Source organism: Epithele typhae, assembly GCF_022376455.1.
Source record: "Epithele typhae strain CBS 203.58 chromosome Unknown BXZ73scaffold_48, whole genome shotgun sequence".
Lineage (NCBI taxonomy): Eukaryota > Fungi > Basidiomycota > Agaricomycetes > Polyporales > Epitheliaceae > Epithele > Epithele typhae.
In genome coordinates this window covers 127,690-140,556 of record NW_025954239.1, presented here as the reverse complement: position 1 = coordinate 140,556, position 12,867 = coordinate 127,690, and the positions used below count along the sequence as shown (strand labels likewise).

General features: G+C 59.4%; 3 protein-coding genes across 3 annotated transcripts; 2 read left to right on the top strand and 1 right to left on the bottom strand.

Annotated features, from left to right (window-relative positions):
* Nucleotides 1–249: 249 nt before the first annotated feature.
* Nucleotides 250–2,637, top strand: BXZ73DRAFT_91613 (hnRNP A1-gamma isoform; the record flags this gene model as incomplete). Its single annotated transcript, XM_048026040.1, has 7 exons — nt 250–283; nt 333–654; nt 1,120–1,160; nt 1,216–1,376; nt 1,439–1,621; nt 1,654–1,692; nt 1,759–2,637. 7 exons carry the CDS (start codon nt 250–252, stop codon nt 2,635–2,637), a joined length of 1,659 nt encoding a protein of 552 aa, XP_047875032.1.
* Nucleotides 2,638–2,912: 275 nt separating this feature from the next.
* Nucleotides 2,913–9,701, bottom strand: BXZ73DRAFT_79721 (clathrin-coated vesicle protein; the record flags this gene model as incomplete). The annotated part of the gene is made up of 20 exons (XM_048023149.1): nt 2,913–3,175; nt 3,227–3,612; nt 3,667–3,832; nt 3,883–4,014; nt 4,064–4,176; nt 4,232–4,662; nt 4,716–5,002; nt 5,052–5,283; nt 5,337–5,726; nt 5,807–6,128; nt 6,179–6,942; nt 6,992–7,880; nt 7,928–8,007; nt 8,056–8,618; nt 8,825–8,999; nt 9,047–9,106; nt 9,157–9,205; nt 9,254–9,477; nt 9,527–9,610; nt 9,660–9,701. The coding sequence occupies 20 exons, from the start codon at nt 9,699–9,701 to the stop codon at nt 2,913–2,915; spliced, it is 5,652 nt and encodes a 1,883-aa protein (XP_047875031.1).
* Nucleotides 9,702–10,245: 544 nt separating this feature from the next.
* BXZ73DRAFT_79720 (uncharacterized protein) lies at nt 10,246–11,492 on the top strand (the record flags this gene model as incomplete). Its single annotated transcript, XM_048023148.1, has 4 exons — nt 10,246–10,593; nt 10,618–10,717; nt 10,786–10,987; nt 11,042–11,492. The coding sequence occupies 4 exons, from the start codon at nt 10,246–10,248 to the stop codon at nt 11,490–11,492; spliced, it is 1,101 nt and encodes a 366-aa protein (XP_047875030.1).
* Nucleotides 11,493–12,867: the final 1,375 nt, after the last annotated feature.

The window sequence follows — 12,867 nt, the reverse complement described above, 5'->3', positions numbered from 1 at the left end:
CCAGATGGACGAGTTGTTGTAGGATAACTTGTATAGTATGTCGCGACTTGTGTAGCAGGAAGTATGCTAAGGCGAATATAAAGACAATTGAGGGTGCTCAGAAAGGGCCCAAAGTGGCCGAACCAGGGCGGGAAGCGGCGCGTTCCTGAAACAGCCCCGGCAATGTCCCACTTACATAAGCAGTAGCCCACCCTGGGTCGTCCCCGTCTCCTCGCCCTCATCGTCCTCCACCACATCCTCAACGTCAACATGCCCGGTTCTCTCGACAGCGACCTCTACGACGGTGCGTTTCACGCGTATATGCACTACACATGACTCATGAGCCTGCTCAGACCTCTACGGGGACAACGAAGAGACCCGTGACGAGCCTCCCACCGACGCGGTTGACACTGCCGCACCAACGAAGACCCAGGACCCAAAGCGCGAGGAAAAACCATCGACAATCCCCAAGGACAGCTCACTACCGCCCAAACCCTCAGCTGAGCTCTCGTATTCCGCCCAAATCGCCAAACAGTTCTCCGCATACAAGCAGACCCCCGCCCAGGAACGACAACCATACCAGGTCTCCCCCGCCACCAAGACCAACGGTGTCGACGGCGATCTCGACGACGCCGGTCGCCGAGCCGTGCGTCCCTCAGAGATGAAGGATGAAGGGTGAGTGTCTTCTTCCGTCTCTGCAGAATCTGGCTCGCGTCATCGTCGTGGTTGCCCCGTGCTACGTACGACTCTGCTCGTCGCTCCCGTTCCTAGAGACATCTCGTCGCTCGATATCGTCCAGTCAGACCGTATATCTCTCTGTCTCTCCCTCCGCTTCACTCTACATGGCCACCTCCTTACCTTAGCGATGCTAATCTCCTTCCGCTCTCGGTACCGTCTCCTTCTGCACCTCTGCAAACACGTCATCTACCTGTCTCACTGCATATTCCGCACTGGTCTGGACCTCCGCCTGCCTGACGACATACGACTCCTACGGCATCTCTACGGCGCCCTCTGGATAACGCGCGATACCCTCGTACGGATCGTTACCCGTCGCCCAACGATACCGCTCGTTACGCGCCCCGCAACATGTCGCTCCGTATCTCCCTCTCAATGAAATCCCGAATTTCACCACGTATTCAGCAAGATGTTTGTGGGCGGGCTCAGCTGGGACACAACAGATGGTATCGTCTTTCTCGACACTGCTCGTCCGCGTCCACTGACAGCGCCACTGCGCAGAGGGCCTCCGGAAATACTTCTCTGAGTTCGGCGAGGTCGAGGACTGCACCATCCTCCGCGACCAAGAAAACCGGTCGCGCGGGTTCGCGTTCCTCACCTTCAAGGAGCCCTCGTCCGTGAACGCGGTCATGTGTCGCGAACACGTCCTCGACGGCAAAACGGTGCGTCCTCGTGGTCCCCTTCCTTCTCCCGCGTCGCTCACGCCCGCATGCACACTCGGCAGATCGACCCCAAGCGCGCGATCCCGCGCGAGGAGCACCTCCGGAACACGCGCTACTTCGTCGGCGGGCTCTCCCACGCGACGACGTCGGACTCGATGCGCGCCTTCTTCGCGCAGTACGGCAAGGTCGTCGACTGCACGGTCATGGTCGACCGCGAGTCCGGCCGCTCCAAGGGCTTCGGCTTCGTCACCTTCGAGGACGCAGCAATACAGAGCAGCTCGTCGGCCAGGCGAACCTCGTGCTCGACGACAAGCAGGTGTGCTTCGCTCTTCCTTTCACACCCCTCGCGTCGTCTTACTCACCCGTGCTCGCCCCGTCGCAGATCGAGGTGAAGGTCGCGCAGCCACGCAGCCAGCGGGACTCCGCGCGCCCGAGCGGACGCACGAACACGCGCGAGAACGGCAGCACGTACATCAGCCCCGACGTCCCCAGCGCGAGCAGCCCGCCCGCGATGGGTTTCGGTGCGAACCAAGGTGCCGTCGGGCCCCAGCAGATGTCGATGCTCTACCAGCGCATGATGGGCCAGGGCATGGGCGGGCCTATGTCCATGGGCATGGGCGGCATGGGCATGGGTGCGATGGGCATGGGCGCGATGGCCGGCATGGGCGGCGGCATGGGCATGAATCCGTCGATGAACACCATGGGCACCGCGGCTACCCCCATGGCCGGCGGCGGCGAGTTCAACGCCATGAGCGGGAACATGGGTGGCAACATGGGAGGCAACATGGGAGGTAACATGGGCGGGAACATGGGTGGAAATATGGGCATGGGCGGGCCGATGAACATGGGCAACATGGGTATGGGCGGCGGCATGGGAGGTGGCATGGGCGGCATGCAAGCCAACATGGGCCGCGGCGGCATGGGTGGCGGCATGGGTGGAGGCATGGCGGGAGGTATGGGTGGTGGTATGGCGGGAGGTATGGGAGGCGGTATGGGCCACATGGGCGCCGGGATGGGCAACATGGGCGCCGGGATGGGCGGCGCGATGCGGATGGGCATGGGCCCGATGGCGATGGCAGGGATGGGCATGCAGCCGTTCATGAACAACGCGATGGGCATGATGGGTCGCAACATGGGCATGATGGGCGGGGCAATGACGGGCCCCATGGGCGGCCGCACGCGCGGCGTGCAGATGAACGCGGGCGTCGGCCCCGCACGAAACACGGCGCGCGGACACGGCTTCCACCCCTACGCGCGATAGGACCCTCCTTCATACATACCATGCCCCGCCCGCCCCGTTGCTCACCTCGCTACGCCGCTCTCTGTCTACTTCGCTCCCGAAATTACTCTAGGTACCCATGCTGATACGTATTCCATATGTCGTTGTAATATACTCCCACAAGCTGTCTTGATACCAGTTGATTGCTACACTACTAGAAGCACATAGCTTACATCCACACGCACTAGTCCTACACTCGGATCCCGACACGATGTCTGTATTACGGACGCCACGAACGCACCGCCGTACACCAGGCTCTAGAACGACCGTAGCGAAATCTGAGGCTTCGCCGGTTCCGCCGCCTGTATTTTGCTCCCCAACGCCTGCCTGACCGACGTTTCCAGGGTCTCCCGCATCGGCGCCTCCAGTCTCGCTGTCGCATCCTTGAACGCGTTGGGGGAAGCGGCCGCGAGGGAAAGAAGCTGGGTGATGCCTTCCCTGTGGAGCGGTGTTGGCGATGGGCGTGTTGGGTCGAGGAACAAGATGAGGGCGGGCATGATCACGCCGAGCGCGCGAGGTCCTGCGATCGAACGTGAGCGACGTAATACAAGGCGGACTTCGTGCCACTCACTGGTGTCCTCGCCCAGCGAGAGGAAGAGAGCCGAGAATGCCTTGTTGATTTCCCCGACCGTTGCCATGACCCGCTCTGGCGGGGACGCCTCGTCGCTCGACCCAGCTGCTCTGGCGAGACATTCGACCAAACCTGGGATAAGCAGCCGGGTGCATTGACGTAGGATGGGGTTGCCGGAAGTCGACGTCATAATGAGGGTTTTGGCACAATGCGCGGCGGTGAGCGAGACCTCGCCGCCGTCCACCAGTTTCTGAGAGACGAGGAAGCAACAGTGCTCGATGACCGGCCTTCCTATCGGAACGTTCGAAGGGATGACGGTGAGGATCAGGACCGCGGCCAGCAGGTTGTTTTTAATCTTCTTGTCGCACATGGGTCCCTCACGTCCACTGTGTTTCCATGAGTACGTACATACTATTCAATCAAGGTAGGTTCTGACATACCTCATCTCGTCGACATGCATCAGGCACGAAGAGAGCAAGCCATGAACTACCTTCCCATACTTGTTCTCGGGGTCGGAGTAGTTTGCAGGTCTATCGAGGAGTGCCTTCAGTGCCTGCAGTGTCGGGCCGACAAGGTCAAGCTCGCTAGTTTCATCCTTGAGCAGATCTGGTCGGAATTAGTCGATGCTTTGACTGCTTTTGGGAAGCAGTATTTACCGCAGTACATGGTCACAGCTAGCGCCCGGAAGTCTTCGCGTGTGGACGTCCCGAATGTAACGGCGACGGCGGAGAACGCTTCGAACGCCGAGATGATGAGCCGAACCTTTTCGGCGGGCGTCGACGAGTCGTCTGAGTGCAGTCAGCACCACACCCACACCACGAAGAAGCCTGTACTCACGAACGGCACCGCTGCCCGGTCCAGACATGACTCTCCTGAGGATGTATGCGCAAATGCGAAGGCAGTGGGCTTGAGGTGAGGCAAGGACGTTCTCGCCGTTGGCATGGCCATTCCTGACAACCATTCGTCAAACAAGATCATCGTCGGTAGAGACCGGTAGATACTGACGATTTGCTGCTGGCCTTGATGCTGTCCGCCAAGCTCGCAATCGCCTCGACGAGGTGAAGTTGCACAGCCGAAGGCTCGGTAAGAGCCATGCGGTAGAATAGGTTCAGCAGCTCTTCGAACAACGGCGGGTCGCTGAACACCCTGCCACAGTACTTTCGTCGCACCAGGCACTTCAGCGCCTGCAGTGATACGATCGAGGTACGACGCGCGTCGAGACTGGTGTCGGCGCTTGAGGTGGCGAGGGCCTCGTAAACGAGCCCGAAGATGACGAAAAAGAAGGTGACGGGGTCTTCTCGAGTTTCCGGTTTCGTGCTTGGAGGCTGGGTAGGGGCCGTCTCTTGACCATCCATGGCTGCAACAATGCTGGGGTCATCCTTCTGCATCGCGATGGCGACTGCGTGGAGGATGACAGGCCATGCTTTGACATAGTACTATATCACACTGCATCAGTTTCAATTTAATGGGAGCGGGAAGAAAGACTCACAGGGAGGAGAACCTCCCGACCTAAGCTCGTGTATGATGCGTCCAACGCGCCTGCTGGCGTGTCATCTAATGCTTCCGCGTCGATCCTGATACTGGCGTAATCTCGCAAACATGATACCCATAGGGGGGCAAGCGAGGCACGGTAGGGCCCGACAACCTGGACCAGGTACACTTGATGGGTGCTGGAGACCTCGAGCTCTGCCCACGCTGACAACGTCGCGATGCGTAACATGACGGAGGCGTTGGGACTCAGCTCTCCAGCGTCGCCGAGTGTGAGCATCCCAGAGCCTGAAAAGTACGTGAGCAGGTTACGTTAAGTACTCACGAGAAGACAGACCTTTGGATTGTTCCAGCGCCGAGGTCAGCAACCTCAGAATACGACCCATACGCCCAACATCCTTGACGACCCCACACCCAACGAAGATTGCACAAGTCCTGATAGCAGAGGCCAGGATCTCCGGGGTAGAGTCGGAGGAGAACGCTGGGGTCAAGGCGGCGGTGATGGGTGCTTGGTGCTGCTCCAGCAGCAAGTTCTCCTCGTAATCGGGATCCGGAATCTTTGCAAAGATCTGCAAACCAGGCATCAACATCCTGTTCTGACCTCTCATCACAGCACACACACCTCAATGACATCCGTGAGCACCGCGAGCCCCTCGAGCCGGATCTCAGTGACGTGTGCTGCGGATGCAGTGAACGCGATCTTGATGAGATCCGGGACGCGCGAAACCAGGAGCCCGTGCGTCGGGACACCCTGGCTCCGCGCGAACGCAAGATCAAGATGCTCGCGCCTACCCGACCGACCCACGACTGTGCAGATGCTGTGCAGACACTGCAGCGCAAACAGCTGCGTGCGCCAGCGGGACGTCTGTCGGGCGGCCGTGCTCGTCCCGACGCTCAGGCTCTGCCCCTCGTCGTCGACTGTGGCGGCGTCCGCGGCCTGCTGCGTCGCCGTTGTCCGGCTCATGATCCGTTGGCAGAGATCGATCCACGCCGACGGGTTGTACACCACTGTCTGCTGCAGCCAGCTTGCGATCACGTTCCGGACGCCGTCGACGGACGAGTCGTCGTCGAGCATCGCAAAGAGTTCCTCACAAGCTTGTCGCCGCCGAGCTTCGACATGTTCAGCGCATCGCGCTGGACGAGCTGGTAGAGCGCATTGATCGATGCTAGCTTGAGCGGCCGGCGGGTGGAGGACAGGTATCCGCGGAAGCGCGTGACAAGGTCCGGGACGTCGACGTGATCAGGTGCGAACATGAGGAAGTGCTGCATGCACTTGATCGCCTCTACGCAGATTCCGTCGTCCTCTTCGTCCACGAATTGGTGCACGAGATCGAGCACGAGCGTCCGCGTTCGTGTCGAGTCTTGGATGTCGGGCCGAGCACAGTAATGACTGCATCGATGTTCTGCAGACGACCTGATAAGCGGGCAAGTCGCCGCTGATGTTGACGTAGTTGAGCTGCCCACCGTCCGGCTCGTGAGATTCTGTCATGTACACCTTGAAGAGCAGGCCAGAGTGCTGGAGACGAAGGGCGCGTAGGCAGACTTGCCGCGTCGATGACTCGAGCCAGCGCACTGAGAGCCCAGAAGTGCACGACAGGATGAGGGTCGTTGATGAGGGACATCAGGACGTTCGCCGTTGTCTTGAGGAGCGGACCCGCAGCCAGACCTCCAACGTGGGCATGTATGGCGCCGAACGCCAGCGCGCACCCCGCGCGGCCGTGAGGATCGCGGTTGCTGACGACCTGGTCGACGAGCGTCTTGACCTGGCTGGTAAGGAAGTTTGTGCCTGCGAGGCTCGCGAGGCGTCCGATCGCTTCGCTGCTCGCCTTCCGTAACGCCGGATCCGAATCGACGACTACGTCTTTCAGGAAGGTCGATATCGGACTTGACACCTGGGAGTTTCCAAACATTTGTCTGGAGCTGTTCGAAGTGGCTTGGCGCAATGTGAGGACTAACGCAAATGCTACATTGACGAGTGCCGCAGCCTTGCGTCCGGTGTTCTTCTCGAGCTTAACCGATCCTACGAAGCTGAGTACTTGAGTGACCACCCGCGAGGCTTGAGCGACGTCTTGCAGTGGAAGCAGTTGTGCAAACAGCTCGATGGAGCCGTCCACGGCGGCCGTGGCGGCTGGAGGTGGTTCATGTCCGTGGCGACTGTTCTCTTCCATACTCAGCTGACACAAGTACAACGGATCGTGTTCGAGAGAGGTGATGATCGGCTTGAGGCACTGTAAATATGTTAGTGGTATTCGACGATCGATTACACGAGGTACGTACCATATCATCGATGGACATCTCAACACCGTCCCGGTTCGCAAGTTCCGTGGGTCCGTCGTCGACTTCGAGACTCGTCAGACCATACGCGTACCCGTCGACGCTGTGCCAGATGGACGTGAACGATCCCGAAGACGTTGCGATAGCAGCTTGCATAGACGAGCCCGCGTAGCCATCGGGGCTCGCGAAAAGCTGGATCACCGACTGAAGGAGGGAACTCTGGACGGACTCCGTGACGCCGCTGAACCCGAGCAGCGAGAAGCATTGGAAGACTCGTGAACGGAGCAGCGCTTCGCGCCCGTCAATCATGAGGCCGTTCGTCTGCGCCAGGAGCTCCTCTTGGTTGAGCCCCACGCGGCTGGTGAGGTACGTGTTCGCAAACGCGAGCCCATTGCTGAGGAGCGAGGATATGCGACGCGTGACGTCTGCGGTGACCAGCGTGGGGGAGTTGTACTTGAGGAAGCAGTGCACCGCGCCGATAGTGCTTTCCCGGACGTGGAGAAGGAACTCCCATTCAGAGATGCTACGTCCTGGGGCGCCGTCCTTTGTTGTGGGCTTCGGGAGCGCGTTCCTCCACAGGACGAGGAGCTGCGGTAGATGAGGGCGAACGAAGTTCGGACCCAGCGTCATGAGGGACGCAATGCAGGTCCACGCAATTTCGATCTCAATCTGCGCAATCCTGACGTCGTGCTCGCCGGCGCGTTTGAGGATCTGGACGGCCATGTCGAACACCTTGGCGCTGACGTCGTAGGAAACGTATAGTGGGCGGTCAGGAATTACAGCGAGAAGTGCAGCAAGGCCATATGCATGTCCGAGCGCACGGAGATGGATGTCGGATGGTGCTGCCGGAGTCGTCAGCGAGGAGATGTCGCGCTGCAGCTTCTCCATAACACTGAGAAGACTTTGGGGAGACGTAGGGGTGTTGAGTAGCAGAAGCACCGTAGCGCCCATGCGGTATTGATCCGGACGCTGTGACTTGGATGTGCAAGGAGGTTGAGAAGGGGGTCGAGAAGCGCATCCTATTGAATATGAGCGCCGGCGTATGTTCATACTATGGCAGTGCTTACCTGAACAAGGGTGGGAGCATTCCCAAGTTGTTGGACGAGCCCGCTCACTTCCCGCAGAGCAATGACCAGGCAGAGTTGGTTGGGGGCAGAAGAGCCGGGCATAAGTGCGGGCCACCGCTTCAGATACGTGTTGGCCAGCTCTTGGATGGCGGCAATCTGCGCTTGCTCGCTGAACAGCCGCACACCGATGAGGTCGCGGAGGATGATCTCGATCAACGAGCGCACGAAGAGGATCTCGTAACGGCTCCCTGTGTTGCGCGGGTTGGTTACGATCTCGTTCATCAAGTGGGTGACTACTAGGGAGTAGTTGGTCTCCACGAAGCTCGACCCAAGAAGGGAGAGGAGAGCGGCGTAGCAGTCGAAGATACCGACCCGTGTGCGACGGGTGGCCTGTGGCTTGTTGAAGTGCGCCGAGAGCTGCTGCAGCATCTCGGTGGGCGTCATGATGGGCTTCGATTCTTCAGCAGAAGCATGCGCTCCTGGGATATCGTCTTCGTCTTCGTCTTCTTTCTGGCCCTTTTTGCCTTCTTCGCTGTGTCGACAACGGGAACTACTTTCGCTACCTGGGTTGAAGCTAGCATATGCGCAGCGAGCTTTGAGAGTGAACTGCGAGTCAGCTGGTCGGCTCCCTCGAGGCTCTTGACGCATATGTTCACGATGCTCTCAACGTCAGCGACGGAGCGCGTTCCGTCACCACTAGGGTACATGAGGATTAGGACCTGTTTTCGGATTACTTCGAGACATGCAGATAGGAGCGTATATGGATCACCTACCTCGCAAGCAGCCCGCTGCACCGCAAGAGCCCTATCACTCAACGCGTTCCTGCTGTACCTGATAATGTCCTTCGCAGCCGAGTCCGTGACTGCTCGCTTGGCCGTTCCGAGAGCCTTCGCGAGAGCATATAACGAGTATGCGCGGACGATGATGGGTTGCTGGATATGTGGCTATGATTCAGCGTGCGTACAAGGTCTAGTAGGCTTGATTTACTGACACTTGAAGCACGATACATCTTGATGGTGACTGACGCCACTTCGGCCATGAGTGACATGACCTGATACACTTTTGAGAGGAGATGCATGAGGCGAATTGCTGCATACTCACCTGAGACCCGAAAGTGCCCATAAGCTCTCCAATACAGTACATGGCCGCCCTACACCGGGCTCAAGACATGGAACAATGATAATTGGACAATGCTCACATCCTGCTGGACTCCTTAGCGGGAGGCTTCGTCTCTGCAAGCAGCTTGAGGAACGCCTGACTTGTGTCATACAGAGATTTGGTCTCTCCGCGCGTGTAGAGGGTCTTCAAACAGCTCGCAACCAGCCTTCTTACCGGTCGGCCAGGAAGCGGAAATGACTCTGGGGCCGTAACAATCTTGACCATATCCTCCTCCAATGCCGTTTGGTTGGCCTTCAGTTGCTCCTGCCCCGCAAATGAGGAGAGAAGTATGCATGAACAGAGGCAGACGCACCGGTGTGGCTTTCTTAACCGCGGCGTCCACAGAGGACAGCCATTGGAAGAGGTAGATCTCTCCGTTCTCTCCTGATACTTTGGACTACATCATTTGAGACACGAAGAAAAAACTAGAAACGGACGCGACATACCTCGTCCAACAACTCAATGATCGCGTCGCCCAACGCTGCCATCAGAACCCAGAGCCCAGTGGAGTCCTTATATGCAAGGTGGGGAGGAGACGAGTGATTTGGTTGCAGAGAAGCGAGATACCAATCGGGGTGTACCCAGATATGTGTCCCAAGGCCGCTGTTCTAATAGTGCGAGGTGCGAGACTAGACGAGGACTAAGCAGAGAGAGAACGAGAGTAGTGATTTCGGTGCACTCGCCTGCCACACCTCCATGCAATAGGCGCCCGATACTCGATCAATGCATGGGCGCCCATCTGCGCTCAGCTTGTGGCGACTTGAAAGCTTATGTAAAGCCAATCTGCCACACCCACGCCTCCACAACTGAGGGCGGCCATCGCTGTCTTCTACCACGACTGCTTCTTCCTTGCTCTGACTGTGCGCGCTCCTCGTACCGATCTTCCAACTCTCTGTTGGCTCCAATTGCATGTCGGGCTTGTCAAGTAAGCAATTTCCGAACGATGTGAGAGCTCCGCCGTATCTGTCCTCATATGCTATCTAACCAAGTACTCAGGGATCTTCACCAGCCAAGAGACGTAGGGTAGAAGACATGCTTGATGGCTTCAAGCCTGCGAAACGAACCCCAATCTCTGTGCCCGCTCCTAAGTTTGCGTCTGCGTTCGACGATCCACACAAGTCGAAATTGACAAGCAAAGATCAACCTCTTCGTGCGCCCCCTCCACCGGTCTCTCTCTCCTCCTCTGCTACCACGCGCCCGAATTCTCGTTCTTTGCACCCTCCTCTGTTACCCATCCGTCTCCCCTCTCAGCCTCAAGCCGGACCTTCCAACGCTGCCGTTCGTGCCCCTGTTACTCGAGATAAGCCCGTGCACATCTTGCGACCCCCAGACTTCCAAATCTCCCCGAAGCCCACGACGAAGTTCACATTACCATCTCATGTACGTCTGCCTTCCCCCAACAAGCACAAGTCTGGTCCTGCTCGCCCCATGAGAGTCATGCCTGTGCCCGAGCTCGGCGATATATTCCTCAAACCCCTTGCCCCAGAGCCACAGAAACCGAAACGTGAGCTCAAGCCGCTGCAAGCCCCGCCTCCCCCGCCTCCCCGCAAGTGGGTCCCTCTCTACCTGTAGGGCGTAAGGTCAAGACGATCACGACGACGCGCGTCGCACTTGCACTGGACCCGCTGACTGAAGCTGGCTCCGAAGAGCTCATGGCGCTCAACCTGGAGCTGGCTGCCACGGCATACCTCAGTCCGACCGCGCGTGAGCTCAACCGAGGACTCGGCCAGAGTCCCGAGAAGGCGTCTAAGAAAAAGACTGCCAAATTCCTCAGGTGCGCACTACAATCTCGTTCACCGATACAGCGCTCAAGAATGTGCTTGTGCAGGGGAGGGCTTGCGGACCGTGCGCAACATCTGTTTGCGCAGCAGAGGACGGGTCTCGCGCTGTGGCAGAAAGACATGGATCTCCAAGCCCAGCGACCAGGAACACATCCTCGCAGTCCCCCAGACCTCTCTCTCCGGATCATAGACACAGTGCACATTACATCAATCGCCAGTCTACAACGCTCGCAGACCGTGCCGCGGCTCTCTATTGTCCGCTGTGCGAAGCTTCTCAAGGGCAGCGCTGTTGGCGAGATCACGGTGGTCCTCGACTTCGGCATTAATGGCGCCACGGGGTCCGAGGCCCGTACCCTCGAAGACGCCAAGGGTGGGCGCGGGCTCAACATCTGGTCACCTTGGAACAGCTCCGACCGTTCCGCCGAGGAGCTGCGGAAATACGGGGTTCTTCCTAAAGACGGTACTGTCTTGTTTTGTACTCGGTTTCGAATAATATGAGTCTGCGCCACAGCCCACCCAAGGACGAGTGTCAGACAATTGCACGCGTATCCCTCTCCACCACCCACACGGAACGAGTATGTATCGCTCATCGCATCTGCCTGTCTCTCATCTGTCGGTGGGCGGTGACTCTGCCTCTGCTGACTCGCACAGCCAGCCAGACGGCACACACGTCCTCGAGGGCTCGCGCGCAATCAAGCAAGGCAACCAGGACGGAAAAACCTGAACTGATCGTCGCCATCGAATTCGAATATGGGGCATACGCGTAGTGCCTTGGTTGTGCTCGTGCCCTTCGCCAAGGACAGGGCAACGCCCTGCGCGTTGTATTCGGGACGAGCACGCGGGGAGCATGCGGCGCCGAAGGCCTTCTGTGGTCCGCTATCATGCCCAACTCCGCCCCGACACCCACGCTCGCCACCGGCGCCGGTCTGCTGGGGCCTCATACACGACCTCGGAGGCCTTCGCGCGGGCACGCTGGCCGTTGCCCGCTCTGCTGATTATCGCGTGCGCAATCGAGGGTCCGCTAAGGTACCCCGCCCGCGCATTCGCGTCCCAGCGCCCGCCGCCCATCTGGCTTCTCGCACGAGAAGCGGCGCGCGCCCTCGCCCTGGCCTGCACAGATAACGCTTGCCGTCGACAATCGTACGGCCTCCGTCCCGGCTAGCTAGGCGGCTACCCCGCCCGCGCATCTCCTGCTCACCTGACCCCTTGCTTTATGCTCCTTAGCCGCTCGCAGGCCCATAAAAGCCCTCTCGGCCGCGCCCCCTCTCCTCAGACCTTCCCGGTCATCCACCGCCCTCATCAGCCCGCCTTCCCAGCGGCGAGGCGCAGCGAGGCGCACCCCTGCATGCACGATTCGACCGCAACAGGAGCCTAGGACCGCCTCGGTGGACCGGCACCTGGGTCGCGCACGCGCTGCGGGGCGTCGCGTCGCTCGCTCGGAGTCGCCCTCTAGTGGTACAGTACCCGCTGTGCTCTCCTGCCTGCACGACGCTCACGCTTGTTTCTCACAGCTTTGCACCGGGCCTCCAACACACGGCGGGCCGCGCCGTGTGCGGTCTCGCGGGTCGACTAGACGCAACCGGGTTCTTACCTGGTGCGCCCGCCCCAGACCTCCACCTCCACCTGCAACCGCGCGCCCCACTGCGCCTTATGCCCATCTATGCCAACAACAACAACACCTGCAACTCACAACCTTCACCACCAGTATGCTCCTACCTCCGACCTTCCCGCGCGCTCAGTAAGCCCGCGCATGAAGCCCCTTGCGCCATGGCGAGCGCGCGGACGTGTGCGACCAACACTTTGCGGGCCGCCGGTGTAAGGGCCACCGGCGCCCGCACTCGATATCACGGTGCGCCCCCTCCTTCTCCCGCTC